The 26672-nt window shown below is 47.1% G+C and overlaps 1 protein-coding gene across 1 annotated transcript in view; it reads right to left on the minus strand.

Annotated features, from left to right (window-relative positions):
- Nucleotides 1-26672, minus strand: part of CRPPA (CDP-L-ribitol pyrophosphorylase A) — a 252691-nt gene that overhangs the window by 73109 nt on the left and 152910 nt on the right. The window contains exon 6 of the mRNA XM_030201326.1: nt 2546-2643. Within this exon, the coding sequence (XP_030057186.1) occupies nt 2546-2643 (98 nt within the window). The remainder of the gene's footprint in view (nt 1-2545; nt 2644-26672) is intronic.

A 26672-nucleotide genomic window follows, 5' to 3' on the forward strand; every position in this document is an offset into this window, starting at 1 on the left:
GCCGGGGGGGGGGGGGGTTGGAGACTGTATGGCCGGGGGGGGGAGACTTATGTGACCAGGGAACTGGTGACCTATATGGCCGGGGGGGGGGGGGGGGGGGTTGTGCCCTGAAAAATTGCTCGGACACAAAGGGTGCCGTGAACCAAAAAAGTTTGGGAACCACTGTCCTAGAGTCTAACACCCAATGTGTTTTTCTAGCAAAAAAGGTGCCGGTACTCAAGCAAGGACAGCAGTTACCTTTCAGTTGCTATCCTTGTGCCCCGGCTTGACCAGTCAAGTTAGGCGGCTATTGATTAACATCTACCTAGATTTTTCCCTATCTCTAATCTAGCACCACCATCGTGGCTTAACTTATCAAATCAAATAATAAAAGGGAAAACCACAAATTAAATTCCTGTGCTCTCACTATATCCTATATAATCCAGCAAAGCATATAACCTAATACTCTATAACACACAACACACAAATATGTGTTACAAATGTGCTCAGTTCATACAGTTGCAACCATAATAAATGTTGGTTGAACTGGTGGAACCATCACTGCACATTCATTGTTCCAATGTATATAGAGCTGGACACCACACTGGGCATCTGATAAATGAAGCAATAATATAGCATTAATTTGCCAATCAGTTCTTAAACCCTGAATTTATCTGATAATGATGTTCACAACATCTTTAATGTCCACAACATCCTTAATGACCAAAATAACATCCAGGTATGCGTCCGCTCTTGTGAATGTGAGTAAACAAGTTCCAACCGGTCCACTCCAGTACACACCTAGTGGGACAACTCCCCTGTGAACAGTGATTTAAAACTTTTTGTGTCCCCTCGACTCTGACCAAGTTTCACTATAATGATTCATCAGAAGGAAACACTGCTTCAAAATGGTTGCTCTCCCAAAGGAAAAACAAGCCCTGTGTGCATTCACTCCAGTGCTAATTTATCAACCCAATACAACTGGGCAGAGAAATTTAGTTGCTCTACCCAGGCAAATTTTCAAAGACTGATGTAGTTTTCTAATTTTTTACTTAGGGGCATTTTTACTACGGTGTACTTGCTCTAGGTAGGTTGTTTAAAACTATTGTGTCAACGTGTTCAGACATTTCAAAGTACATCATCAAGGTTGATTTGTCAGGTTACAAAATGGGAGCATGCAACTCCTTTGCTTAGGCAGTTACATGGGCTCCCCATAGAGGCAAGGGTGTTGTTTAAGCTATGTGTGATGACATGGATTAGCTCTTGCTCCATTCATGTTCCTTTTATTGTTTCCTTCTTTAAGGAAAGGTCTTTACGCTGAAAGTCAGTTAATGCTTAATTTTTCTTCAGTGTCTCAGGTGAAATATAAACGGGTACATAATTTATCATTCTGTTATCGGTTGGCTAGAATTTGGAATTCCTTGCCAAATGGGATTACACTAAAAATGAATTACCTAAGATTTAGGAAGAAGCTGAAAGCATTTTTTTATTTACCTGCTACTTGAATAGTTAAACAACAAGTCAAGCCTTTTTCAGTAATTTCCCTGTTTAAATCAACTGGTTCTCTGATTTTGTCCACAGTGAACCTGATAGGGAATAGAGAAATATAAGCGTAATATAACATAATATAATGGCTACTATGGACTACAAGTAGCCAGTTTAGTAAATGTCCCATGCTAACTGCTTAGAGCATTTTGGGGTGGGAACTGAGCATTTTGGGTGGAGAATGGGCATGAGACTTTACCATATACTAACTGTGACAGCTACCAATACTTACTGAGCTTTCTGTTTTGGCATAGGGCAGCATTTTAGACAGGACACCCAAATCAGAATTTAGATGTCAAAGTTGAGACGTCTGAAGTTCCACTAGTATTAAGCATGTTCTAAAATACATGGAGAAATGGACATTTGCGTACCGAGGACATGCAGCATGAACATTCACTTTAGAAAAGTATCAACAGATCAACACAGGAACATAAACATCAAATAGTTACATGAGCCTTTTTAGAAACATAGATGTTTTTCTCCCACAGCTGCCATAGAGCCCACTATCCAGTTTTGCTTTTAGGGAGGCACCAATCAATAGGGGATGAAAAAGATGCTCTAATTCCTCCAGAAAAGTGCTGCTCAGTAGAAGCACTTTTCTGAAACCTGGACATCTAGGGTAGCAGGCTGGACATAGATGCACATTCCCCTTCTGAAATAGAGCATATCTGTCTTTTTTTTGGTCCCAACCTAGTTCTGCCTAAAAGACAGCTGACCCAGACAAGCTCCATTGCCATTTGGACATTCTTCAGTTTTAGACATCCACATGCCAGCTTTGTAAAATCGGAACTTAGACGTCTATGCATGATGGATGTCTAAGTGTTGGTTTGTGGATGTCAAAAATGCAAAATGGCACTTTGAAAATAAACACCACAGTGGTGGAGCAGGAACGATCCCCTAATACTCCTGAGCCCATTGGTACCTGGATTCAAATGGTGGTTCTGATTTCTAGTGGTAGGAAGAAATTAAAAAAAAAAGCAATATGTGCTTAATTTAGTAACATTCAAAGTACTATACTTACTTTTACTTGGGTTTTCAAAACTTCACGTAGCAAGAAGCCTACTTGAACAGTATCTTCCTTCATGTCAGTAATAATGCAAATTTGCTGTAAAAGGCTGTCTGCATGTCAAAGGAAATGGAGGAAAGCACAGATAAATAATCAACAATACTTGCATTTTACATTAGAAGCTATAGCAAAGCTGCAGTCAATCAGATAGAAAAGCTGGTCTTGGCAAGACATTTGGGGGGGAATTCTATAATTGCATGCCTCCAATTAGGCACCCAAAGAGTGAATGCTATAACAGAAGCTAGGCCCCTAAGTTCCATTATAGAATACAATCATAACCAGCTATCAACATGATTAACATTTAGGAACTCACACAAATGCCAGCCATAGAACTGGTGTGTATATGCCTAAGTGTGGCAAAGATGTGCATACCTTACAGTATTTTGTAGGGCTCAACCATCCACTGACCCTGTCTATGCCCCAATGCAAATACACATGTTATTTGCTGAATAGTGCCTAGGTGCCATACAGCTAAGTTACTTACCTGTAGCAGGTGTTCTCCGAGGACAGAAAGCATATATTCTCACATATGGGTGACATCATCAACAGAGCCTGGTGTGGACATTGCCAAGTACACTGTCACTTTGAATCTTTGAAGCAGTGCCTCCACCGTACATAAGTAGGTGCCTTCCCGCTTGATGCTTGAGCATAGGACCAGCAGTACAGTACTAAAGACAACTCCAAGGGGAGGCAGGAGGGATGTGAGAATATATGTCTGCTGCCCTTGAAGAACACTTGCTACAGGAAAGTAACTTAGCTTTATCCAAGGACAAGCACATGTAATAATCTCACATAAGGGACTCACTAGCTATCAGGCTCACAAAATAAATGAACTTTTCAACTTAGTTGATAATGAGCCTGATGGGAAAAAAAGGGCCAGAGGACAGAGTTCACTTCTAAGTAGTAAAAAGATTCTGCAGGACTGCTTGTCCATACCGGCTATCCCATCTTGAATGCTGCTCCAGATAGTAGTGAGCAGTGAAGGTTTGGATAGAAGACCATGTAGCTGCCTTGCAAATGCCTTTAATGGAGGCAGGCTGGAAATGGGCTACTGAAGCTGCCATGGCTCTTACACTGTAGAAGATACAGTCAGCCAGTCAGTCAAGCAGAGACAGAATGTTTGTAATGGGTACCCTAATCTGTTAGGGTCAAAGGATAGAAAAAGCTGGGAGAATTTGCTATAAGGTTTTATACGTTCCAGGTAATAAGCTAGAGCACATCTGCAGTCTAAGGTATGCAGTGCTGCTTTTCTAGGATGAGAGTGTGGCTTAGGGAAGAAGACAGATAGTACAATGGACTGATTAAGGTGGAACTCTGGTACCAATTTAGTGAGAAATATGGGGTGGGTTCAGAGTACAACCCTGTCATGGTAGAATCTGGTGTAAAATGGGTCTGCCACAAGGACTTGAAATTTGATTACTTTTATGGCAGAAGTAAGAGCTACAGTACAGTCTTGAATATCCGAACTTCGCTAATTTGACCGTCTGGCATATCCGACAGACCCCCCCCCCCCCCCCCCGGTGACATCATCACATTTATTCCTATTTCAAATTTTTGCTTTACAACAATTTTATAAAATCAAGAACTCTATGCTTTTGTTTATGCATTGCTTGAGGGGTTTATGCAGTATTTTCTGACTTTTCACTTTTCCGACAATGGGTCGATCCTGTAAACATCAGATAATTGAGACTGTACTATATTAAGAATACTACCTTACACAGGCACTGACTCCGTGGGTGCTGTGGGTGCTCGAGCACCCCCAATATTTTCCTGGCTGTCAGTCATCTGAACTTCCGGTTCCAATGTCCCCAGCCCAACCTACCCGCCCCTCTTCTCTCTCAACAGCCCTCCTTGCTTTCCTGCCGCCCAGCCAGCGCTTAAAACTCATTTTACCTGACTGAAGTCGTGACTGCAAAAGAAGCAGAATAGAGCAGGCTCGCTTTCAGCCTTCCCCTTCTCTCTCAACGTCCTGTCCTTGCGGAAACAGGAAATGAGGGCGGGACGCTGAGAGAGAAGGGAAAGGCTGAAGGCGAGCCTGCTGTATTCTGCTTCTTTTGCAGTCACGACCAGTCAGGTAAAATGAGTTTTAAGCGCTGGCTGGGCTGTAGGAAGGCAAGGAGGGCTGTTGAGGGAGAAGAGGGTGGGCAGGTCGGGCAGGGGGGTTGGAACTGGAACTCGGGGGGCAGGTGAGGTTTGGGGCATCACTGGACTTGGAGGGGAGGGCAGAGGAGCATCACTGGCCATGGAGGGGAGGGCAGGGGAGAGAGGAGAAATCGCTGGACATGGATGGAAGGGAGGGGAGAGAGGAGAAATCGCTAGACATGGAGGGGGAGGGCAGGGGAGAGAGGAGAAATCACTAGACATGGAGGGGAGGGCAGGGGAGAGAGAATGGCTGGATATGGATGGGGGAAGAGGGCAGGGGAGAGAGGAGAGTTGTTGGACATGAATGGATGGAGGAGAGGGCAGGGGAGAGAGGAAGGAGGGCATGGGAGAGAGGAGAGTTGCTAAACATGGATGCAGGGGAGGGCAGGGGAGAGAGGACAGTTGCTGGACATGGATGGAGGGGAGGGCAGGGGAGAAAGGACAGTTGCTGGACATGGATGGAGGGGAGAGAGTAGAGTTGCTGGACATGGATGGAAGGGAGGACAGGGGAGAGAGGAGAGTTGCTGGACATGGATGGAGGGGAGAGAGTAGAGTTGCTGGACATGGATGGAAGGGAGGGCAGGGGAGAGAGGAGAGTTGCTGGACATGGATGGAGGGGAGAGAGGAGAAATGCTGGACATGGATGGAGGGGAGGGAAAACAGAGAAAGGAGATGCACATGGATGGAGAGGAGACAGGAGAAATGCTAGACATGGATGGAGGGGAGGGAAGAGAGGAAGTGAGATGCACATGGATGGAGGGGAGAAAGGAGAAATCCTGGACATGGATGGAGGGGAGGGAAGAGAGGGAAGAGAGGAAGTGAGATGCACATGGATGGCGGGGCGGAGAGAGAGGAAAATGGTAGACAAGGATGGAGGACAGGGAAGAGAGAGAGGAAGGAGATGCATATGGATGGAGGGGAATGAAGGAAGAGGAAGGAGATGCATACTGACAGAGATGAGGGAAAGGGAAAAGAGGAGAAAAACTATACATGGATGGAGAAAATAGATGCTGGATGGAAAGAGGGAAGAGAGGGGGTAGACGCTAGATGGAAAGGGGGAAGAGAGGGGGCAGATGCTGGAAGGAAAGGGGAGAGAGAAGGGGTAGATGCTGGATGGAAATGGGGGGAGACTTAAGATCGAGGAAAGAAGAAACAAGAGACTGGGACCAACACAATTAGAAACAGTAAACAGCCAGACCACAAAGGTTGGAAAAAATGAATTTTATTTTTAGTTTAGGATAAAGTAGTGTGGTAGTTGTGTTAATAAATACAGAAAATGGAAGTAAGGTGATATCTTTACTGGACTAATTTTAATACATTTTTGACTAATGTTTGGAGACCAAACCCTCCTTTCTCGTGTCAGAACAGAATACCATAACAGCAGTATACTGTCCTGACCTGAGGAAAGAGGTTTTGACCTTTGAAAGCTAATTGAAAATGTATTTAGTCCAATAAAAATGATACTATCATATTTTCCATTTTTTGTTTTATTTGTTAACCTATAGTATAGTTATTGAAATATGTTTTTGAAATTTGTGTCTCTTTATATTTACACAGTACAGGGGGACTGAGGGGTGGGACTGTTCAAGGAAGAAGTCCTGGTGCAGGTTGCAGGGAGCCTATGAGTGGCGCTGCCACTGCCCAGGTGAAGACTGCAGCAGACAGGATTTTAAGGTGTATGTGGGGGGGGGGGGGGGGGGGGGGGGGGAGAACGCACTGCCTGTAAAAAAAAAAAAAAAAAAAAAAATTTCAGCACCCCCAATCATTTTGAAAAGTTGGCTCCTATGCTACCTTATATGTGAGGAATTTCAGAGAACACGAACAAAGTGGTTCAAAAGGAGGTTTTATGAGAGCTGTGAGGATGACATTAAGATCCCAAACCACAGGCGGTGGTTTGATTGGAGGTTTGATATGAAATAAACATTTCATGAATCTTACTTTTAGGGGATGAACAGAAACTGTTTATTATCAGCTTTGAAGTGAAATGCACTACTGGAATTTCTAATGCACTCTGACTGAGTTAGTTTTGAGGCCAGAATTTGAAAGATGGAGGAGATACTCCGTAAGGGTAGGAAGAGAGCACATAAAGGTTGAGTGCTCTGGCTGTACACCAGATGGAAAACCTCTTCCATTTGAAACAGTAACATTTTTCTGTAGAATTTTTTCTAAAAGCTAGGAATATCCTATAGACTTCTTCAGGAAGTTTTAAGAAAAGTAAATCTTTGTTGTCAGAAAACAAGCCATCAGGGCTAGAGAGCAAGAGACTGGATGGAGGAGGGATCTCTCGTTCTGTGTTATTACGGTTGAAAAAGGATCTAACCTCAATGGTTTTCTGGATGAAAACTCTAAGAGGAGAGGGAACCAGATCTGATGAGGCTAGTAGGCAGCAATTAGAATCATGGTTCCTTGGTCTCAATGCAGTTTGAGAAAAGTTTTCCCTTTGAGAGGTAGTAGGGGAAAGTCGTATAGAAGGTCTATTCCCCAGAGAAGCAAGAAGGCATCCGGGGCTGTACGGCTGGGTGCATATATCCTGGAACAAAAGTGGGGAAGCTTGTTGTTCCGAGGAGAAGCAAACAAGTTTATTGCTGGGGTCCTACTGGAATATTCAATGAACTACATAGATGCTGAGAGACCATTTGTGAGGTTACAGGACTCTGCTCAATTTGTCTGCCACAGCATTCTGTTTGCCAGCTAGGTAAATGAAGCGCTGCGTATGACTGGTAGCACTATAGAAATGATTTGTAGTAGTAGTAGTAAATGGCTCTTAGAGAGAGGTATCTTGAAGCTGCCTAATTCCACATCTGTATGGCTTCCCGACAGAAATGATAAGAGCCTGTTCCCCCTTGTTTGTTCAGGTAATGCATAGCAAACTGGTTGTCTGTGTGAGTGAGTATTGCCTGATCAAGAATGTGGTTTTGAATAGGCTTGAGAGCATTCCACACTGCACCAAATTTGAGCAGATTGATATGTCGTTTCTCCCATAGGACCAAGAACTTTGCATATGGAGACTGTCGAGATGAGTTCCCCAAGATGAAAACAGTAATGGAATTCAAACATACGTGGGATAAACACAAAGGAATCCTGTTTTGAAGGAATGGATCCACAGAATCTTAGCGGAGATTAGGTGGTGACGCCGGTTACTGGGAAACAAAACCGGTGCTGGGCAGACTTCTACTGTCTACGCCCTGATCGTGACTGAATAGATAGGGATGGGCTGGAGTGTAAATTTTAAGGACTTCAATGTTAGCATCACGACTTAGTACAAGAAGAGTGCTGGGCACATTTGTATGGTCTGTGCCCTGAGAATGGCAAGGACAAATCAAACTCGGGTATACATATAACGTATCACATACCATATAAAATGAGTTTATCTTGTTGGGCAGACTGGATGGATCGTACAGGTCTTTATCTGCTATAATTTACTATGTTACTGTCATGCTCATTTTTGAAAGAGACGGACATTCAAAAAGTGACATAAATCAGCACTTGGACGTCCATCTCACAGAAACATCCAAATTGGTATAATCAAAATCGCATTTTGGACGTCTTTCTCGGAAGTCCGTCGCAAGGACATCCAAATCTCAAGGGGGCATATCAGAGGCGTGTTCAAGGTGGGACTTGGGCGTTCCTAAGATTTGGACGTCTTTGAGCCATAATGGAACAAAGCAAAAATGTCCAGCACTAAAACTTGGACGTTTTGAGCTGGACCTGTTTTTATTACAAATAAAGCACAAAAAGGTACCCAAACTGACCAGATGACTACTGGAGGGAATCAGGGATGACCTCCCTTTACTCCCCCAGTGGTCACTAACCCACTCCCACCCCCAAAACGTGTGGTGAAGAACATTACTTGCCAGCCTCAGATGTCATATTCAGGTCCATGACAGCAGTATGCAGGTCCCTGGAGTATATTAGTGCACTTCAGACAGGTGGACCCCCACTACCTGTTACACTTGTGCAGGAAACTGTGAGCCCTCCAAAACCCACCAGAAACCCACTATACCCACATATAGGTGCCCCCTTCACCCGTAAGGGCTATGGTAGTGGTGTACAGTTGGGGTAGTGGGTTTGGGGGGGCTCAGCACACAAGGTAAGGGAGCAGTGTACCTGGGAGCATTTTATGAAGTCCACTGCAGTACCCCCTAGGATGCCCGATTGCTGTCCTGGCATGACAGGGGGACCAGTGTACTAAAAATGCTGGCTCCTCCCACATCCAAATGGCTTGACTTTGGATATTTTAAACTGGGACGTCTTTGTTACGAAAATGGACGAAAATCAAAGACATCCAAATTGCAAAACGTCCAAATTCAAGGACGTCCATGGTATTTTCGAACACAAAAGATAGACATCCATCTTTTTCGAAAATGACCTTCTCCCCACCTCGGAATTTGGACGTCTTTGTAAAACTACCACATTCCGACTTTGACGTTTCTTTTCAAAATGCCCCTCTATGTAACCTAACATGGAAGCATCCATGGTGAGGACCTTGTGATGTGGGGGGGGGGGGGGGGATGAAACAGAAGACCATGGGTGAGATTGTCGGACACCATCCACCACTATAGACAGTGGCGTTACTGTGGAGTGACTCAAATTTGAGCTGAGAGCAATCCTGTGGCTTGGGACCAACTGACAGGAGAGTGACCACTGAGGAATTCGGAAGTGGATTTGAGCCAACAGTGTTACATGGACTGTTGAAGCCATGTGACCAAGTAGGCAGTGCATCTGATGAACAGACACTTGGATGGAATTGAACACCTGAGTGGCCAGAGTCAGTATGTTGATTGCTCTTGGTTGAGGAAAGAAGGCCCAGCACTGATCAGTATCAAGGAAAGCTCCTAAGAACGCTAAGGTATGAAATGGTTGAAGATGTGATTTGGGGTAATTGATCACAAATCCAAGGAGTTCTCAGAGCCTTAGGGCAGACAGAATGGAGGTGTGTGCTGACTCCCTAGAGTCTGCCTTTATTAACCAGTCGTACAGGTAAGGGAAGAGGTGGATGTCCCATGTATGAAGTGCTGCCGCTACCACTATCAAACACTGAAAACTTGAAGAGCTGAAGCCAAGCCAAATGGCAAGACCTTGTAATGATAGTGTAGAGTTCCATAGCGAAAGCAGAGGAACTTTCTGTGTGCAGGGAGAATAGGTATGTATGGGTATACTTCCTTGAGATCTAGAGAGCAAAGAGTTGTATCATGGGAAGTAGTGATCCTAGGGAAACCATGCAAAATGTTTCTTTAAGTAGAAACTTGTTTAAGTCTCACAGATTGAGAATTGGACATACTCCCCCCTGTCTTTTTTGGTATGAGAAAATATTGGAATAGAACCCTCGACTCCTGTTCAGCAGAGGAACAGGTTCTATTGCATTCTGCCAGAGAAGGACCAAGAGCTCCTCTTGAAATAGTTTGATTTGGAGGGAGTTGAAACGAGACTCTCTTGATGGATGGTCAGGAAGTTTTCTGTCCCAAAGCAGAGTGTAGCCATGCAGAATGGTGCATAGCATCCAACAGTCGGAGGCTATGAGGTTGAGCTTCTCTCCGACTGCTTGGCACTGACAACTGTATGGTGGCAATGCTCTCTATGAAGGAGCCAAAAATTGGGCTGTTCAGACAGAGAAGGTGTCCAGGATATTGACCCCACTGCTGCCTTGGACATGAGGGCTGAGGTGTAGTCCTTTGAAGTGGAGAAGGAGTAGGAGTGTAATGATGCTAAGCCATATAGTAATTGGAGCATCGATATCCTCCTGCAAATCTTCTAGAAGAAAGAACAAGAAGCAGAAGTATGTGGCCTTGATAGAGTTTTATAGTATCTGTATGCTTTTTAATCAGGTTGGCTACTTCCTTGACTTTGTCACCAGTTTTCTCCATGACAAGGGACCTCTGCTAGATGCTCTTAGACAACGGATTCAAGGTTGGAGACCTTGAGCCAGGAGAGACATCTAATTGCCACTGCCAGATATTTAGAACAGTCATTTCCTGTGAAGCCTATGGAATTCTTTAGCTTTCTCGTGGGGAAGGAATTCCGCAAAGGATAGAGTACCTCTATTAGAGATTTTAAGTAAATTGTGGAATAAAGTTGATAATCTAATATGCGACTGGTTAGCATTGAAGCCTGAAAAGCTTTTCTGCCAAAAGTCCAATGTTTTAGTGTCTCTTCCAGAAGGAGCAAAAGCATGAGACCTTGCACTGTGAGTGTATTTTAAAGCAGATTCCACAACTAGGGAATGATGAGGTAACTGTGTTTTCGCACACCCAGTGGATACCTGAATCCCATACATTGTATCAATTTTCTTTGGGGCTGCCTGAGTCTCCCAGTTTTTAAGTACAGTATTGTTCATAACTGTATGAAGTGGAACAGTGGTTCCATCTCTAGGAGGACAGTCATAATCCAGAGCATCAAAACGTGTTCCAAATGAGGTTCTTCCTCTGTCTCTAACTTTAAAGTGAGTCATTTCATGGACAAAGCCAGGAAAGGATATACTCTCTAGAGGAGACCTACGTCTCTCAGGTGGTGGAGAGGGATCAGATGGAATGCCATAGGACTCCTCAGATGAGAGGTCCTGTGGATCCTGATTCGTCTCCCAGGAGAGGTCTGAGTCTGACCCTTCAAGTACTGTTCATGAGAAGTATGTGGAAGAGAATGTCAACTAGAGTGTCGGCTTTGTCAAGGTGCATAGAGATGAGTCTCTGAAGTTGGAGAAAGTTCCTCTGCTGATGCTGACGCATGCATTGACAGGTTTGTGCTGCCCCAGATGGTCAACACTGAGCCGGTGTGTGAGACCTCTTCCGTAACTATCTCTCCAATGTATCAATGGGCTTGGCTGAGGCTGGCGCAAGCACCCTGTAAGCCTGCCAAGACTATAAATGCAGTAGACCTGAAAGCTCCTCCTTGAGTATAGCCCAGACTTCCCCATGTAGAGTAGGCATTGGTACCGGCTCAGAAAGTGTTGTGGATGCAGCCTGAGTAATAGCCTGTGCAGGCATAGGAGATGTTGAAGACCTCAAAGGCTCTCTAAGAGAAATAAGTTGGAGAGAAGGAGAGCAGTCAATGCAGCATGGACAACTCCCGTGCATCAAGGATGTCAATGTAAGGGAGGTGTTGGCAGAGTGCCTAGAGGGAGAACAGTGGCAATGATTCTTAGGTATTTTACACTGTAGGTCCCTCCAGTATCCTATTTTCCAAACAGTGGCCAAGCCAGGTCACAAGTACCTGGCAGAAACCCAAATCGTGGCAACACTCCATACTACAAATCCCTGGGCAAACAGTTGCTTCCCATGTCTGTCTCAATAGCAGACTATGGACTTTTCCTCCAGGAATTTGTCCAAACCTTTTTTAAACCCAGATACACTAACCGCTGTTACCACAACCTCCGGCAAAGAGTTCAAAGCGTAACTATTCATTGAGTGAAAAAATATTTCCTCCTATTTGTTTTAAAAGTATTTCCATATAACTTCTTTGAGTGTACCCTAGTCTTTGTACTTTTGGAACGAGTAAAAAATTGATTTACTTCTACTCATTCTACACCACTCAGGATTTTGTAGACCACAATCATATCTCCCCTCATATCCGTCTCTTTTCCAAGCTAAAGAGCCCTAACCTCTTTAGCCTTTCCTCGTACGAGAGGAGTTCCATCCCCTTTATCATTTTGGTCGCTCTTTGAACCTTTTCAATTCCTTTTTTGAGATACAGCGACCAGAACTGAACATAATACTCAAGGTGTGGACGTAACATATAGCGGTACAAAGGCATTATAGTATTTTCGGTCTTATTCACCATCCCTTTCATAATAATCCCTAGCATCCTGTTTGCTTTTTTGGCCATCGCTGCACACTGAGAAGAAGATTTCAGTGATATTCAGGAGCTGATCCAAGATGTGCGCCCAACTAAATTGGCTAATGAGCCAATTAGTGCCAATAATTGGGTGCTAATTGGCACTAATTGGTACCCATTTATATTGCACGCACATTTTGCTATACGTTATTCTATAACAATGTGTGCTCAAATCCCATAGCGCACAATTCAAAGGGGGGCATGGCCATGGGAAGTACATGGGTGGGTCAGAACCATTCCTAAAATTTAAACACAGTGTTATAGAATATCAGGGTTGTGCAACACATTGGTCGTCAGGAATTACACCTGGTTTCAGCAGGTGTAAGTACTGGTGCCCAAATTTGGGTGCTGATATCGACAATCAATGCTATTCTATAATGGGCGTTCATCTTTGAGTGCCCATTATAGAACAGCATCGAGTGATGATTTTTTTTCGAAGCCAATTTTTGAGTGCCACTTACTGAATCTAGCCCATAATGTGCGTTTAAATGTGAGCACCTAGGTTATAAAAGTGTCCTTTTAGAGGACTGGGAAGGTGGAAAAGAAGATGGGGCAACATCTAATCAACCAATGACTTAAATGACGAAGACCCAGGCAAGGTAAATTGTAAAAATATTTAACCTTGGGTTACACACTTGCCCCCAAATTATGTATATGTTGCCTTATGTTGTGTGTGCTAATTTGGCCACACACAACTTAATTGATTAACAAGACAAAGCACCCATAATTGGTACTTAACCAATTAGCAGCACTAATTGGCTTTGAAGGGGTGGAACGCCGGATACTACTCGAATACTATGAATACTACTGACCACCAGAACAACCTCATGTTTTGTGCCTACTGATGGACTTATACTTATGGACTCTACCTCTGCTTTTGGCCTTTTAGCCATACTTTATTAATGCACTGGACCTTTTGTGCCTTACATATAATGAGCCTAGACTAAGACCAAAACCTGTGCAGTTTAGACTTTTACTAGTAGTATGTATTTGTTAACCAGCAGCTAGATAACAAATTGTAGTAGTCAGCAATTTAGGGTTGTATGGAAGGCAACTGGCTCTGCCAGCCCAGTCTCGTGATCCATGCATAGAGGCTGTATTGTGTAGATGTGCTGGAACACTGCAATAAGTTACATTTCTTGCAAAGTAACAATTTCTATGAAAGCTATGAAACTGACGTATCTTTTCTCTGTGAGAACTACAGAACTACTAATGTATTGCGCATGTGCCTGTACTGCGCATGTGTGTGTGTGACGTATGATGCGTTTTATGCGCATGACTAGTAATCTGTATAAGAACGAGTGTCAGATGACGCTCGACACACAGTATTCTGAGATTGTACTCGGTGCTGTGTGAATTGCTAGCAATAAAAGTTGTTTTGTTTTGGAACCAATTTGTCTTTCGCCTCCTGATTTTCGGACCCGTTACATTGGCGACCCAGATGGGACAGGAGTAGAAAGGGAAATCGGATTATATTCTTTCCCCTTCCCACTGCAGGCGGATCGGTTCACTGACTCCCCCGGCCGGGAAAGTGGTTAGTGGCCACCGCTGACTTCAGCGTCCACTTCACGGCGGGAGGGCCGATCAATTCCGGCCGGCTGAAAGTGGGACTGTGTGGCTCCGACAAAACAGCTTTCTCATTTTTCTTTTTTCTCTCCGGAGAGACGCGTACGACGGCGCGGCCTGCTGGGACGACGGACAGGCGAGTATACTCAACGTAGTGACCGGCTCGGTAAAGGGCCGAAGAAGAGGATTGATCACCCTCTTAGCCAGTGACTAATACGGACTAGGTCCCGGAACCTCACTAGGCTTGGGCGAAGAAACCGTACGGGAGGGTTTCTTGTTGTGTGCGAAAGTTGTGTGATTGGGCCTGCAGTTCCAGGCTGGGCGACCACGTCCTGGTCAGGCCGAGTGTTGACCCTTCTGTGTCCGGTGGAACGAGACCCCTTACTCCTCCACCATCCCTCTCCCCTTCGTCTGTCTCCTATCCTTTGGCACTCAGGTTAGGATGGGCGGGGGTGGTTCCACACCGCTAGACTTAATGACGGAACACTTTAGCGAAGTGTTTGACCAAGATAAATGCAGTAGGGCCGGGATGATACAGCGATGTCAATTTATGTGGCCCGGGTTAGGAATTGCCGAATGGCCCCCGGAAGGGTCATTTGAGTACGAAAAGGTGGCGGCGGTCATGAATATTGTTATAGTTGGGGGAAACCCCGGGTGCCCAGAGGACATCCCCTACATTGAGGCGTGGTTAAGCGTTGTCCGAGACCCGCCCGACTGGGCCCAACATAAGGTAGAGAAGGCCGCCCTTATGGTGATAAAACAGAGGAAGGGGCGGGGAGCTAAACGAACCCCGGCCTTCGCTCTCCAAACTCCGGCAGTCGCTGCCGTTCCGAAGGCCAGGGGAACCGCCCCTATAACGCCCACCGCCCCTTCCGTCAGAGCCCCAGAGGCCACGCCCCGTACTACCGCCAAGAACAATAAGGCCACGCCCCGTGCTACCAGTGCGCTTCCCAAACCTAGACCACCCATGAAAGGCCGAGGGAAAGCTCAGGGCCCGCCCGAAAAGGTGCCCCCTAAGGCCCCAGTTCTTGTTACCACGGAAGCCTACGAAGATGATGTGGCGCCTCCTCCATACGTTCCCCTATACCCCGACCTCGCGGACTTGTCGGATGGCCCGGATGACGCTGAGGCCTCCGAGTCCGAGTCGGACACTGGAGACGCTATAATCCCGGACCCCACCACTAACAGGAAGAGTCACAGAGTAGTGAAAGCCGTTACCCGATACCCCCAGTCGAGTCCGAGGAGTACACTTCCGGCTTCCCGGAGGACAGAAGTGACTAACCTATACCCGGTCCGGCTGTCTACGACCTACACCCCTAACCCAGTGGCCGATGCCCAGCCCATTCAGTCGACCGTCTACAGCCACGTCCCCTTCTCCAGCGCTGACCTATATAACTGGAAGTTGCACGGACCATCTTATGATCAGAAACCCGAACAACTGATAGAACTGGTAGAAGGCATTATTTACAGTTATAATCCCACGTGGGCCGACCTCAGGCAGTTGAGCGCCCACATCCTGACCACTGAAGAACGCCGCCTCCTACAGCAAAATATGGAACAAGCGATCCGAGACGCCAACCCGGGAAATGCTAACGTACAGGCCATCCTAGATATAGAAGCCCCTACCGCGGTCCCTGCATGGGACTACCGGACCGAGGAAGGACAGGCCGTCATTCGCCGGTACCAACAGGCATACCTGGCGGCCCTTAAGAAGGGAAAACAGAAAATTACAAATATGGGAAAAATTCACAATATAGTTCAACAGAAGAATGAAAGTCCGGGGGACTTCCTCGAGCGCCTTATGGATGCATTCAGGAGACATAGTCCAATAAACCCCGAGGACCCCAAAAACGTCTCCACAGTGGTCATGAGTTTTGTTAGCCAGTCAGCACCCGACATACGGAGGAAACTCCAGAGAACCGAAGGATTTGAAGGGATGGGCATCAGCCAACTGAAGGCCATAGCTGATCGCGTGTTCGGATACCGCGACCAAGAAGAGAAGGCCGAAGCCCGGAAGGAGTCCACCAGGCGGATGCGCGAGAATGCGGATGTGTTAGCCACAGTGCTGGAAGAACGCTTAGGGTCCAGGCCACGGGGCAGAGGTAGAGGCCGAGGGGGAAGAGGAACACGGTCCCCCTTAGGACGCAACCAATGCGCAAACTGTCGGGAGGAAGGGCACTGGTGGGCGGACTGTCCGGAGAAACCGCGTGACCAGAAGAGAGGGGGGGAAGACACCGACCGCCCAAAGGCCCCCAGACAAGGACAACGAGGACGGGGCCGCGGCCGGGAACGGGCCGAACAGCAGGAATGGCAGATGGCTCTGGACGCCACCCGGGACCATACGGCATGAAGGGACCGGGAGGGCAGAGTCCCCACTGACCCTCTGGTGGAGATCCGCGTGGGGACGCAATTGATGAAGGCCCTCCTAGACACGGGGGCCCAACGTTCCGTTATCACCACAGCCATCGCCCCGGCCACAAAAGAAACCATACCAATTATCGGTGCTTCTGGAAAATCGCTCACAGCCCCCCTCCTCAGGGAACGCCAAGTCCAGATCGGTGGGACGATGGTGTCTCACCAGTTCATCCATATCCCCGAGTGCCCCGTCCCCCTGATTGGCCGCGACCTACTGTGCAAACTCCAAGCCACCCTGAAGTTCAAACCAACGGGCGAAGTGGAAGCCCATTTCGAAGACCAACCAGTGACGCTCCTCTGCCCGGTGCGGGAGGAATGGAGACTATATGCCCCCCTTATTGCAGGCCCTGACGACGGCCGCTATTACCAGGACACCCCTTTCGCACAACAGAGAAGGGACCTAATGGAAGAGGTGCCCAACGTATGGGCGGAGGTGAACCCTGGTGGACTAGCCGTCAACGCCATCCCCCTCTGGATCGAACTCAAACCAAATGCCCAAGTTGTCAACCAAGGACAATATCACATCCCTTATGCAGCCCGGCATAGCATGCAAACACACCTACAGAAACTCCTTCAGCACGGGGTCCTGAGACCTGTCAGATCTGCTTGGAACACCCCATTATTGCCCGTGAAGAAGCCAGGAACGTCGGAGTATAGGCCCGTCCAAGACTTGAGAAAGGTCAACAACCAGGTAGCCGACATAGTTGCTCTCGTACCGAACCCTTACTCCATTTTAGCCCAAGTGCCAGCCCAGAGCAAGTGGTATAGTGTCATTGATCTGAAGGACGCCTTCTTCTCCATCCCCCTTGCCGCCGACAGCCAGAAATTGTTTGCCTTCACGTGGGAAGACTTACAGACTGGTAATAAGCAGCAGTTTACCTGGACATGACTCCCCCAGGGATTCAAGAACTCCCCCACCCTCTTCGGCGACCAACTCGCTCAGGACCTGAAGACGTATCAGGACGAGTATGGGCCGGTCGTCCAATACGTGGACGACCTGTTGGTGGCCCGTGAAACGTACACGGACTGTGCAGAAGCTACCCTTTACGTCTTGAAAACCCTGGAAGCCCAGGGGTACCGGGCCAGCCGCAAAAAGGCCCAGATATGTGAGATTGAAGTCGAATACCTGGGTTTCCGCCTCCGAGAAGGAACCCGGAGGCTCGGTACCCCCCGAACCCAAGCCATCCGCAACCAACCCACTCCTGCAAATAAGAAGGAACTACGGGCACTCCTCGGAGCCGCTGGATATTGCCGCATTTGGATCATCAACTTTGCCATCCTGACCCACAGTTTGTACGCCAAACTGAAAGGACCTGAACTCGAGGGCCAAAATCTCCAGTGGGAGAAAAGCGAACTGAAAGCCCTTCAGGACCTTAAGGATGCCCTTGCGGCCCCACCAGCGCTCGGACTGCCAGATGTGACTAAGCCGTTCCACTTGTTCATCGACGAAAAGAAGGGATTGGCACTTGGAGTCCTCACCCAACTGGTCGGCACCTGGCAACGCCCTGTAGCATACCTCTCCAAGGGCATGGACAACGTGGCACGAGGATGGCCGGGCTGCCTACGAAGCATTGCGGCTGCCTGTCTGCTGATACACGAGGCCAATAAGCTCACCTTCGGCCAAACACTCTTTGTAACTACGCCCCACACCATCCGCGGCCTACTCGAGAGCCACGGACCCAGATGGATGACCAACTCCCGATTGGTCAAATACCAAGCCCTCCTGTGCGAAAATCCGGAGGTACGGATCCTGGACACAACTAACCTTAATCCCGCTACTCTCCTTCCGGCCCCTGAACCACCACTCCACGACTGTGAAGAGGTAATGGCCACTGTGCACTCGAGCAGACCTGACCTGAAGGACCAACCCTGGCAAGGGGGCATCACCCTTTTTACCGATGGAAGCAGCCAGGTGATAGAGGGAATTCGAAGAGCTGGCTATGCGGTGGTGTCTGAGGACCATGTGATCGAGGCTATGGCTCTGACACCCGGAACATCAGCCCAGAAAGCGGAGCTGATCGCCCTCACCAAAGCCCTCCTGTGGGCTGAAGGAAAAGTTGTTAACATTTACACCGACTCCAAATACGCTTTCCTCACCCTCCAGGTGCATGGAGCCTTGTACAAGGAGAGGGGATTTCTGACAGCTGAGGGGAAAGGACTTGCAAATGCCGCTGAGATCTGCCAGTTACTCGAGTCAGTATGGAAACCGAAGAAGGTGGCTGTGATGCACTGCAGGGCCCACACCGGGAGAACGGACCCTATCGCCCGGGGAAATCAGCGGGCAGACGACGCTGCAAAAAGAGCAAGTCAACTCCCTTACCTTTCTTGTTCCTCTGACCCTGTACTCGTTGTTCACCTCCCCACCGAGATCCCTATCTATGCCCCGCAAGAAACGGCATGGGCCCGGCAAGAGGGCCTGGAGGCACGCAATGGCTGGTGGATGCTACAAGACGGACGCATATGGATACCCGAAGCCCTGGCGTGGACCGTGGCCAAGGAGGCCCACGAACGAACCCACCTAGGCAAGAACGCTCTGGGACGCCTGCTCGAGAAGACCTATTACATTAACAAATTATCTCTGTGGACCAAAAATGCTTCCAGTCAATGCTTAACCTGTGCTCGGAACAATCCAAGGACGGGACCCGGTCCGACGCCAAGCCATGTTCTCCGGGGCACTAGCCCATTCCACGTTTGCCAGATTGATTTCACGCATATGCCCCCAGCACGGGGATATAAAGCCATCCTCGTCGCTGTGTGTACCTACACTGGATGGATTGAAGCTCAGCCCACCAGAACGGAAATGGCGAAGGAAGTCACCTCCTTATTGATCCAGCACATTCTGCCGAGATACGGCCTCCCCAAGCAAATAAACTCCGACAACGGCCCTGCATTCGCCAGCGAAGTTACACAACAGCTCAGTACGAGACTGGGCCTCGACTGGAAGTTGCATTGTGCCTGGAGGCCCCAGAGCAGCGGTATAGTGGAGAGAGCTAACCGTTCCCTGAAGAATCAGCTAGCCAAGCTGTGCCAAGAGGCAAAGGCCAAATGGCCCGACCTGCTCCCACTGGCCTTGCTACATATGAGGTGCACCCCCAAGGCCACAGGCCTTACTCCTTATGAGATGATGTATGCTAGACCACCACCACTACCCTCTTTTCCCGACTCCTTGCAGATACAGGGCGAGAATTCCTTAGTGAGACAGATGAAAGCCTTACGCGAGGTAGTGCAGGACATCCAACAATACACTGAGAGTGTAGGTCCCTTAGTCCTCACCAGTCCTACACACCAGTTTAGGGTGGGGGATGAGGTTTGGGTAAAGGAGTGGGATGAATCGGACTGTCTGAAACCCAAATGGAAAGGGCCCTCCCTTGTTCTCCTAACGACTCCAACCGCTGTTAAAATTGCAGGAAGCCCAGTGTGGATACATTGGACCCGACTGAAGCCTGCCGCTCCTACTAGCAGCACCCCGAAACATTGGACGGCGCATCAACATCCTAACGCTCCACTACGGCTGACCCTCAGAAAGACGTGAACCGGTAGATTCATGCCTGCCCAGCAACAGGACCCCAGCTTTTGGACCCACTGTGTCTTTGGCTCTGCGTTTATTGTAGCCATAATCGTGGGCCTTATCATCTTTTTGCTGCAAAGGCTCGGATACCTCCCACCATATATATGATGATGCTGAGTCTACTCCTCCTCCTTTGCTCAGTCCCGAGCTATCACCCCCTGAGCCAGAACTGTACTGAATGTTTGCGCCTGGTGCGCCATCGTATAGAAGGAGGGTACCACCTAGTCACCACCCTCATCCACCAGTCGCAGCCCCCGGACAGCGGTTGTCGGCTCCTTCCGACTTGCGCCATCATCACCACGGCTGGCCTCCAACAGTTCCACAGGTGCCTCCAAGGCAACCTCACCGTCTGCCATAGCCCCACCAAGCCAAGATACTACAATGTCACCCTCAGTGTAGGACTCCCTGCGTATGTGGCTGGGTCCCCGGGGGTTGAAGGGGATGGCATTCTGTATTACGTTAATTCCACTCGCATCCTTGCTGGCGGTACCCAAACTGTGGCTACACTCACCTTCGACGTTTGCGCCGCCATGGACAAACACCCTTGGTCCCGTAAGTGTGGAAGCCAAAGTTGGCGTGAGGCATATGTGAACGACCACAAGTATGTCTGCCCTTTCAGTCCAGACATGAGATGCTGCTCCCCTTGGGTTTGGCTCCCGTGTGCCGGCGACACTCGAGCCTCGGGCTGGGAACGAGTATGCGCTTACACGGGAGGAGGATATACCGGATGCCCCGGCCTGGGCGAATTTCGTCGAGGTTCTGGTAACTATGTGTCCCTAGACTGGCCCATCCGAGGCCACGACATGCCATGGAGAGGAAAGTGGGGCCTTGGCATTGACGGAGGAGGAATGGATCCGCCGACGTATATTACCATATATCAAAGCCTCGAAACAAAGCCTCCCACGCACTACCAGACTACTGTCGTTGGGTACCAAGAGGTATTCGATGAAATCGCTCTCGCTGAAGAAGCAGCGACTAAGTTCCCCATCTCCCCAGAAGCGCGGAATATGTTCCTTAACCTGGCCGAAAACATTGCCTTCTCCCTGGGGATTACCAACTGTTTCGTCTGTGGAGGCACCGATATGGGTGAGCAATGGCCTTGGGAAGCGAGGGAGATCCGACAACAGACATGGGATGCGCTCAACACCACAAACATTACCTTTCCCCAGCGCCCGAAGCCGTACGAGTGGGCCCTGAGAACTAATATCATAGGTACCCTCTGCGCTAGTCGAGCGCCATCGCAGCGTTATTCTGTACCCGTGGGAGATTCCGCTTGCACGGGGGTCCTTCAGTTTAACGGCAGTCGACATACCTGGTGGCAGACGGACCGCCTGCCTGTCCCGGAACCCATCTGGACTGAACCTACCTTGAACGCAACATGGACACACGGGGGGAATGCCTCCCTTAAGTGGGTAGCCCCGGAGGGCTACTACTATATTTGCGGGCGCAGGGCTTATGAACAGCTCCCGGCCCGCTGGTACGGTACCTGTCTCTTGGGCACCGTCCGACCTAGTTTCTTCCTTCTGCCCCTGCGAGTCGGCGAGACATTGGGTATCCCCCTTTACATGGAAACAGGGCCTGAAAACATTGGCAGACGTAAACGGTCCCTCCCAAGTACCAAACCCAAAGTCCAGATAGGAGACTGGAAGGACAACGAGTGGCCGCCAGAACGTATCATTCATTACTATGGACCGGCCACATGGGCTGAAGATGGTACATATGGGTACCGTACTCCTATCTACATGCTGAATCGCATCATCCGCTTGCAGGCGGTGCTTGAGATCCTTACCAATGATTCGGCCTTTGCCCTCAACATTTTAGCCCGACAGAACACTAAGCTTATTACCGCAGTTTACCAAAATCGCTTGGCTCTTGACTACCTCTTGGCCCAGGAAGGTGGGGTGTGTGGCAAGTTTAACCTCAGTAATTGCTGCCTACAGATAGATGACCAAAGCCAAGTCATCAGCGAGATAACTAACCGGATGGTCAAATTGGCCCACGTCCCCGTCCAAACCTGGAACAGTGCTTGGGATTGGACCTCCTCCCTAACTAGCTGGTTGCCGACCTCCGGGAGCCTAAAGGGTCTCCTCGTCATGGGGGGCCTGTTTTTGCTGTCCTGCCTATTAATACCTTTGTCTCTCCCCTTAGTTTTCAGGTGTCTCCGCTCCACCATGGAAAGCATCGCTGACCGCCGTGCTGCTGCCCAACTTATGGCTCTCCAGATGTACTCCCCCATTCCCCAGTCTGATGAAGCTGACGATGAAGCACCTTGTGGCTGACGTGCACCTTTCACCTCCTGAGTCACTTAATGGGCCAGTACCCTTGTGTCAGCATAAGACCGGATACAAAGGGGGGGGGATTCCACTAGGGGCCCTCCGTCTCAACCCCGGCGAAGCAACCAACGGCTGCGCAAGGGCTTAGGGCTCGCTTTTTGCCTCCCTGCTAATGCTTCTTGTCTCTCTTCCCTTTCAGGGCTTCTGGAGATGATACTCTCCACCAGATGGATGTTCAAGTATCAAAAGGGGGGAATGAAGGGGTGGAACGCCGGATACTACTCGAATACTATGAATACTACTGACCACCAGAACAACCTCATGTTTTGTGCCTACTGATGGACTTATACTTATGGACTCTACCTCTGCTTTTGGCCTTTTAGCCATACTTTATTAATGCACTGGACCTTTTGTGCCTTACATATAATGAGCCTAGACTAAGACCAAAACCTGTGCAGTTTAGACTTTTACTAGTAGTATGTATTTGTTAACCAGCAGCTAGATAACAAATTGTAGTAGTCAGCAATTTAGGGTTGTATGGAAGGCAACTGGCTCTGCCAGCCCAGTCTCGTGATCCATGCATAGAGGCTGTATTGTGTAGATGTGCTGGAACACTGCAATAAGTTACATTTCTTGCAAAGTAACAATTTCTATGAAAGCTATGAAACTGACGTATCTTTTCTCTGTGAGAACTACAGAACTACTAATGTATTGCGCATGTGCCTGTACTGCGCATGTGTGTGTGTGACGTATGATGCGTTTTATGCGCATGACTAGTAATCTGTATAAGAACGAGTGTCAGATGACGCTCGACACACAGTATTCTGAGATTGTACTCGGTGCTGTGTGAATTGCTAGCAATAAAAGTTGTTTTGTTTTGGAACCAATTTGTCTTTCGCCTCCTGATTTTCGGACCCGTTACAGCTTCAATTACAATTTACACCCATAACTTTCTAGGTGTATTCTATAAAGCTGTGCATGTAAATTTTAATATGCACACTCGAAAAGGGGCATGGCCATGGTTCAATTTTGAACCCACACATTTTCTACTTAAAGGTCTTTTTAAAGACCACATTGTTCCATTTTCTTGCACCTACAAGTATTGACCATTTGATGTTGTTGCATTTTACTTAAAGACGCCTGATGCAGGCTACCAGCTGAAACATGGTACTTTGTCAAGTCTTCACCAATAAATTGTCCACAATCGACTGACGACTCCTCCTTTGTCTCTGGTTAGCCTGGTCTATTTCCCACTTCTTTGTTTTTGCCAATTTTTAAGGCACCATATATAGAATTTCCCCCTTGGTATATATATAAGTCAAATGAAAATGCATGTGAATATTAGTACTGTGTGATACCCACTCTGAGCGAACACCTAGCAACCAATGAAAACTCTCCAAAACAGTTTTGATTCACATAGCTTAAGAAAAATCCTACATGTCAAGTGTGGCAAGATAAAACGGAAACAATAAGAGAGACAACTAAACAGCCACCAGTTAGCAAAATTCTATAGCAATAGCAATTTGGAGGGGGATAATCGAACGGGGGCGCCCATCTCTAAGGGCGCTCGTCTCTAAGGACAGCCCCGTAAAGGGGTGGGCAACCCGTATTATTGAAACAAGATGGATGTCCATCTTTCGTTTTGATAATACGGTCGGGGACGCCCAAATCATGAAATTTAGGTCAACCTTTGAGATGGTCGTCCCCAGTTTTTGGCGATAATAGAAACCGAGGACGCCCATCTCAGAAACGACCAAATCCAAGCCATTTGGTCATGGGAGGAGCCAGCATTCGTAGTGCACTGGTCCCACTAACTGAATGGAAAAAGCCCTTCCCTTACCAATCAGGAAAGGAAAGGGCATGCATGAAGGAAATTTCATGCAAATGAGCTGCTCGCTGTTAGCTCATTTGCACACGATTTCCTTCCCCTTGAAGAGTAGTGGATTTCTTGGTGCCTTTGGTATTGTTCCCTACTGGGAAGTTTGAGGTTCTAGTACTACACTAGTTTCTCTTTGAAATTAGCAGGACGGTGTGGGAAATTCAACTCACAGCACAATAGGTTCAAACCTGTATTTGGATTGATAGAGATTATAATTTGTTTGAATCTCCTTCTTCTTGATATTGAGGTTATTCATATAGGCCTGAATATCACCACTTCTATGTATTTTCTGTCCTCTGACAGCCTTTCCCTGATTGTAATGTGGCTCTGGGGTGGGTGTGACACTTTTTCTTTCATTCTCACTGCAGAGTCACATGAGCGTTGCATTGTGGGGGGGTGTAGTTATCAGGCAACGTGACCTCACTAGCCTGTGTGATTAGAACTGTTATATGATTGGTTATGCTGTTGCTAGTTGGCAGGCTCTGTTCCCATTGGTGGTTTTCCCCCTGCTCACTGGGTCAGAGTGTGTCCTTTTTTTGTTCCCTTTAGTCTGAGGTACCCTTTCCTGCGTTACCCTCTGTTAGAGTACTTAGTTTTCACCTTAAATATATCTTGCTAAAAAAGATATCGTACCCCATTCAACCAGCTCTGAGCTAATGTTGTTTTCAGAATCACGGAGACTCTTTGCCATTGGGGCAGAACCTCTGATCTAAAGTTGACTGTGAGTAAATATTGTGTTATTCAAATAAAGCACTTTCAGAGAGATAGAGTCTTCAGGTGTGTACTGAGGTTATACGTCAGGATATAAGACTTAGAAGCTACAAGTCTTAGAGGCCTGAACAATGTATAGCTAGTCACTCTAACTTAAATCTGCCCTGACACTATCCAAATAATGCTGAAGCAGTTAGAGATATCTTTAAAACCCACAGATGGTGGAATTATATGTTGAGTGGTGGCTATTAAATGTATAAATTCATCTGATTATTGAGCCTCTTGTCAGGGCTGGCCCATGGGTATTGGACACCATAAGCACATTTTCAGCCATGCACCGCACCCAGGGGTGACTCAACGTGCTACTTCATCACCCACCCCCAGAGCCCAGCATCTCCCCTTCCCCACAATGCAGAGACTTCAAGGTTTGGGTAGGCTGAAAATCCACATGTTTATTCTCCCTCCCCCTCCCCCATTTCACATCAGGAATACATGTATATGCAAATATATCTCTGCCCTGCGTTTTGTATCAGCACACACAGATTTTTGAAAAAATACTTACTTTAAATGAGGAATTAAGGAATAATTCACCTTAATCCCCCTGTTTTTTATTTATGCCTTCATACAGGGATTTTTACAAAAGGCTCTATGTTTCATTTGTACAAATCCATGCATTTTAAAATATAAGGGGAACTGAGCATGTTCCAATCTAGATGTCTCAATTCCAATCTTAATGTTCTATTTATGGGACTTCTATAGTGTTAATTCAATGTTATTTTCAGACTAAACAATAAAAAATATATATATAGCATTTCCCAAGTAGTGGGTGTTTCTGAAACACTTTACATCTTCTTATGTTTGATAACTTAATATTTAGTTCTTATCAGTGAAATAAAACCCAGCACTGAATAAAGGTTTGCAGCAATGGTGCCAGTGAATAAAGCTGCACTAAATTTGAATAGCAGACAATGTTTCGTTTGATGATTGCTTTGTAAATATTCATAAAACCACCTATATAACAAAGAAGTATTGTACCTCTGCAGTAGAAACTTGCTGAGCCCACCCAAGCCCGCTATGCATGCCCAAACACACATAAACTATTAAAGTTACTGCTGGATATTGCCAGAAGTAATACTGTTCTAATATATTAACATATACAACATACACACATCAAAACTACATGCTGGGCTGATCACTGCTTTTATTTTAATTACTGGAATAAAATGTTATGCTGCTGCTCCAGCTCTTGTTTTTGTGCTTTGCCAAGAACTAAATTTATCTAGATTGGCAGATTATAAATGATTTAAACAAATAAAGAAATAAGTCGTCTATGCTGCTATGTCTTTTTCTGGGGGGCAGGGGGGAGTATTTCATTTATGTCTAAGAGCTTTTGGTACACTATCTCACCCACCTTTAGAGCTGCAGTTTTGTTCAGAGATGTAGCATAGCTAAATTTTCCGAAGAACAGTTGCATTTCATCAAATCTTATCCATTTATTAGCTAAAAAGGAACTTTGTATTCTTAAAATTCTCAAGGTTCAACTGTATAAAAATTCTGTGATATGTATCATACTGTATAAGCCACGTGGAGTATATACTATTCTTAGGAAAGGAAATGAATCAGGAAACACAATATATTTATTCATTTCCCACAAAGAATAAAAGAAATATCTTTTATTATGTAGCTAAGCAGAAAATAACA

The sequence above is a fragment of the Microcaecilia unicolor genome, chromosome 1 (genome assembly GCF_901765095.1).
Source record: "Microcaecilia unicolor chromosome 1, aMicUni1.1, whole genome shotgun sequence".
In the NCBI taxonomy this organism is placed as follows: domain Eukaryota; kingdom Metazoa; phylum Chordata; class Amphibia; order Gymnophiona; family Siphonopidae; genus Microcaecilia; species Microcaecilia unicolor.